Genomic DNA, 3,898 nt, shown 5'->3' with positions numbered 1-3,898 from the left:
GGAGACTCAAAAATTGTGACGGCAAGATCCTGACTATGATCTGTAGTTGGAACAGCAAGGCAGAACAAATGGAATAGACAACAATGGAAATAGTGCAACAGGACCACCGACTGGAATTAATATGATCAGGGATGCATCAATAACTCACATAATCCTTAAAGAGCTTGAAATGGAGAAGCTGCACCAGTAATTACACAAATTCGACATCTGATATTAGAACCAAGAGACTTGCAATATCTTGAAACGTGCCTTCTAATTTTGGCGTACGTTAGCAAATCTAGTAATGACTTGACATTGGAAATCACAAAGAAGAATAAGACAGCCCCAAGAATTAACATTAACCACAAATTTACATGCACAGTCTACATCCAAGCATCCATCACATGTACAGATATAGTGCAATGCCTATGCAAGAAAAAATTGAATGTACATATGCCAACTGTCTGGAGAAGGATCCATCATCGACAAGCAATGTAAAGACAGACACTAGATGATGTGTACATGTGATCTATTCCACAAAACCCGTGTACGTGAGGACTGCATTGCGGACACGGCTGAGGTCCCGGCCTTTCAAGGTTCTTCCTGCACCTTCCAACACGGAGAAGGAGGTCATCTGGCTTCTGGCATACTCACGAGCAAGGAACTCATGAGGAGGGAGGCGCTCCTCATCTTCATCTTCACCATCATCATCGTGGAGAGCTCTGGAACCACCATGGCGGCTCCTACCTTCAAGCTTGGACCAGTCCGGAATGTTGAGCGGTGCAGACTGGGGCATCATCTTCATGCGGCTTCCCCCCATAGAAGAGCTCTCGCCCTGATGTTGCTGCTGCTGCTGAACCAAGCGGGGTATCATGCGGGATGCTGAAGGGATTCTCCTGGCCGTGGCCTCACCTGATAAAACCCTAGACGTGGGGCTCCGACTTCCCGGAGAAGAGCCAGGCAACGTACCTGAAATGCTGCTAAGGCTGTTCACTGTAGAAGAGACCCAGGATGTGCTCCCATCCTTCAGCGGGCTACGGCTCTCAGGAGTCCCGGATGACCGCCTTCCAGAAATCATCCTCGGAGGCAGCAAAGCTTGCCCCCCTGACCCTTGCCCTTTGCCGCCATCCCCGTAGGGTCTGTTGCTGATCTCCATCCCCCATATCTCCTGCTCGTCCAGATCGTCCAGATCGTTGGCGTCCGTTGCTTCGGACGACAGGGACTGCACGGAGGCCGGTGAGAGGCTCATACCAAGAAACTTGTCTATCAGGCTCGACGACAACGGCTGGATGGGCCTCGCGCTGCTGCGAGCGCGGACATTCACGCTTGGTGAGGTATCCATAGACGCAGAGCTCTGTTCAATAACTAGGGTAGAGGGCTACAAGAGGTGGAAGCCCTGTTCAGATATTGGGGCTAGGTTAACCAGAAGAGGGAAGCCCAAGATGAGGGTCACGAGAACGTGTTACATGCCAAAAAGACAGAGAAGCCAAATCTTGCAGGCTTAGCAGAGGCGGATGCCATAGCTACCGCAGAGGCGTTGGCCTTCAGAGCAAGCATGCAAAATGCCGTAGCCTTTAGGGTTTACAAGAGCCTGTAGGCCTCGCACAGTTTTCCCACGTGGGCGGCCTACATAGAGATCGTTCACAAATGCAATTCTCATAAAAAAGTATCAACATCACACATTGAAAATGGTTGATGTTGATGTATGATCGTATGAAGCTCCTTGGCAAGCATATGATGATCAACGGAAGCTTCCTCATGTCACCTAACATGAGCACCTCAACAAATCATGCTCAGTCAACTTCCTTGACACATTGCCTCCTCGTTGTTCTTCCCAGTAAACAAGAACCAATCCAATTGAAGGGCAAAGTCACGTGTGCTTGAACTTGTCATGTAGATGTGGAGGTTTGTTTGGAGACTAGAACTGTCAAGTTCCCCACAATGACCTCTCGAATCCAGTGCTAGAATTTGAAGGGTGGAGTACCATTCATCCTTCACAAGAAGAGTGGGAAAAAAATCCCCCCTTCAAAAGAATGGCAAAATACAATTGTATGCCCTTCTAACCACTTTACAAAGAAATAAAAGAACCCTTCAATTGGAATTTTGAGTCACCCTTCAAATTCTAGGAGTGTGAGTCTCAGTAACATAGAACCATAAAAGTAGACAAAGTAAGCAGACTTAAGACTTTAATGATGGTTATGTAAGAACGTGCACACTGCCCCACCTCTCCATCAAAACAAATCCAAAAGCCAAAGCTTTTTTATGTTGGTTATGTAAGAACACCCTATAAGAAACTACAACCATTTAATTGAATCGCATTCTAAATAGAGAGTATGCATCATGTATCCAAAGGTCTAGAGACTAGAAACTATCAAGTTCCACAATGAGCTCTTAATAATGTTAGGACCATAGATATAGATAAAGTAAGTAGACTTATAATTTGATGATGGTGGGTGTGTAAGAACACTCCCTCCCCACCCCCATTAAAATAAACAACAAAGCTTTTTTATTTATGTAAGGACACACCTCCCCCACCCCCATTAATATAAAAACCAAAGCTTTAACCTTATGGCTAGTAATTATAACCATCCTCATTGATAGGAATGTAAATTAAAGAGGGGGGTGAGGACACGCCCTCCACCACCCCCATTAATATAAAAACCAAAGCTTTAACCTTATGACTAGTAATTATAACCATCATCATCGATAGGAATGTAATTTAAAGAGGGGGGTGTGATCATTTACATTAAAGTACAAGAAATTATAGAAGGACTACTTATAAGTTTACACATGGCCCTTTCTGAGTGACTCTAAGTGAAGAATAGACCATTGAAGTACCAAAGTCGATGCAAGGGAAGAGGCTAATTTAAAGTCGGTGGAGATTCGTATTTTCTCAAAATACACATATATTGTATTATTAAAAAGTAGGACAAATACATAAGAGATTCGTATTTGCTGACAAAACATACACTACATAGGAGATTCATATTCGCTGACAATACCTAGGTCACTGACAAAATATACAGTACACGTACACTCTATTATTAATAAAAAGTAGGACAAATATATTGGAGATTCATATTTGCTAACAATACACATACACTCTCTTATAAAATGTAGGGCATATATAGATTATAAAGTTAGCACACACATGACAACGGATATTTAAAAAAAATATAGGAACTACCTTGATGAGTGAAATCCTACCAAGACATATACACAAGCATACAAATATAATTTCTTTTGCTTTTAAGTATGTCATTAATAACTTAACACATTCATGACATATAGTAGAGAAGTTAGGACATACATGAGCATATAAATATAATTCCATATCTTTAGTATGACATTAATAACTTAGCACATATATGGCATGTACAATATAGTCGATAAGATAATTGATGTTTTTTTATAGGAACTACCTTAATGAGTGAAATATTTCAAGCCAATACCTTTAACAAAGATGTGGAACTATTGTATTTTCAAAAAGATAATGTAGTGTAATGAACTGTGGATCCTATTTCAAATAAGGATCAATTATACCAAACAACACTACTCACCAACAGCTCCACATCATGGATATATAATTGTTTTTTAATAGAGATGAATAGATAAGCGGTTTAGTCAATTTCCAGTTGACCACTTTGCATACTAGACCACTCCGAAGGACACCTTTTGTTCTAGCAACTATGAGGACCTCATTCTCCAAGAGCTGGGGAAGCTACAACTGCTACTAGGGGAGAGAGTGTCGGAACTCATGACACGAACCACAGTGCCGGTGGCCCACCTTCTAACTTACCCTGGCGACTTCATGGTGTGTCAATGTGGGTGACACAGGCCTTACACCTAGGTCCACCCAACAAAAGATCCAAGAGAGTCAACCCACACCAACCACATTGTTGGAATTTCAAGAGCTTGC

The 3,898-nt window shown here is 42.4% G+C and overlaps 1 protein-coding gene across 1 annotated transcript; it reads right to left on the bottom strand.

Moving 5' to 3' along the window:
• Positions 1 to 309: 309 nt before the first annotated feature.
• LOC147619743 (uncharacterized) lies at positions 310 to 1,603 on the bottom strand. The gene has a single exon (XM_086825572.1). The coding sequence runs from the start codon at positions 1,319 to 1,321 to the stop codon at positions 509 to 511; it is 813 nt and encodes a 270-aa protein (XP_086681698.1). The 5' UTR covers positions 1,322 to 1,603; the 3' UTR covers positions 310 to 508.
• Between the last annotated feature and the right edge of the window lie 2,295 nt (positions 1,604 to 3,898).

The sequence above is a fragment of the Cibotium barometz genome, chromosome 32 (genome assembly GCF_041138505.1).
Source record: "Cibotium barometz isolate CiBa-2024 chromosome 32, ASM4113850v1, whole genome shotgun sequence".
Classification (NCBI taxonomy): Eukaryota; Viridiplantae; Streptophyta; class Polypodiopsida; order Cyatheales; family Cibotiaceae; genus Cibotium; species Cibotium barometz.
Note: the sequence above shows the minus strand (reverse complement) of the source record. Positions and strands in the feature narration are given on the sequence as shown.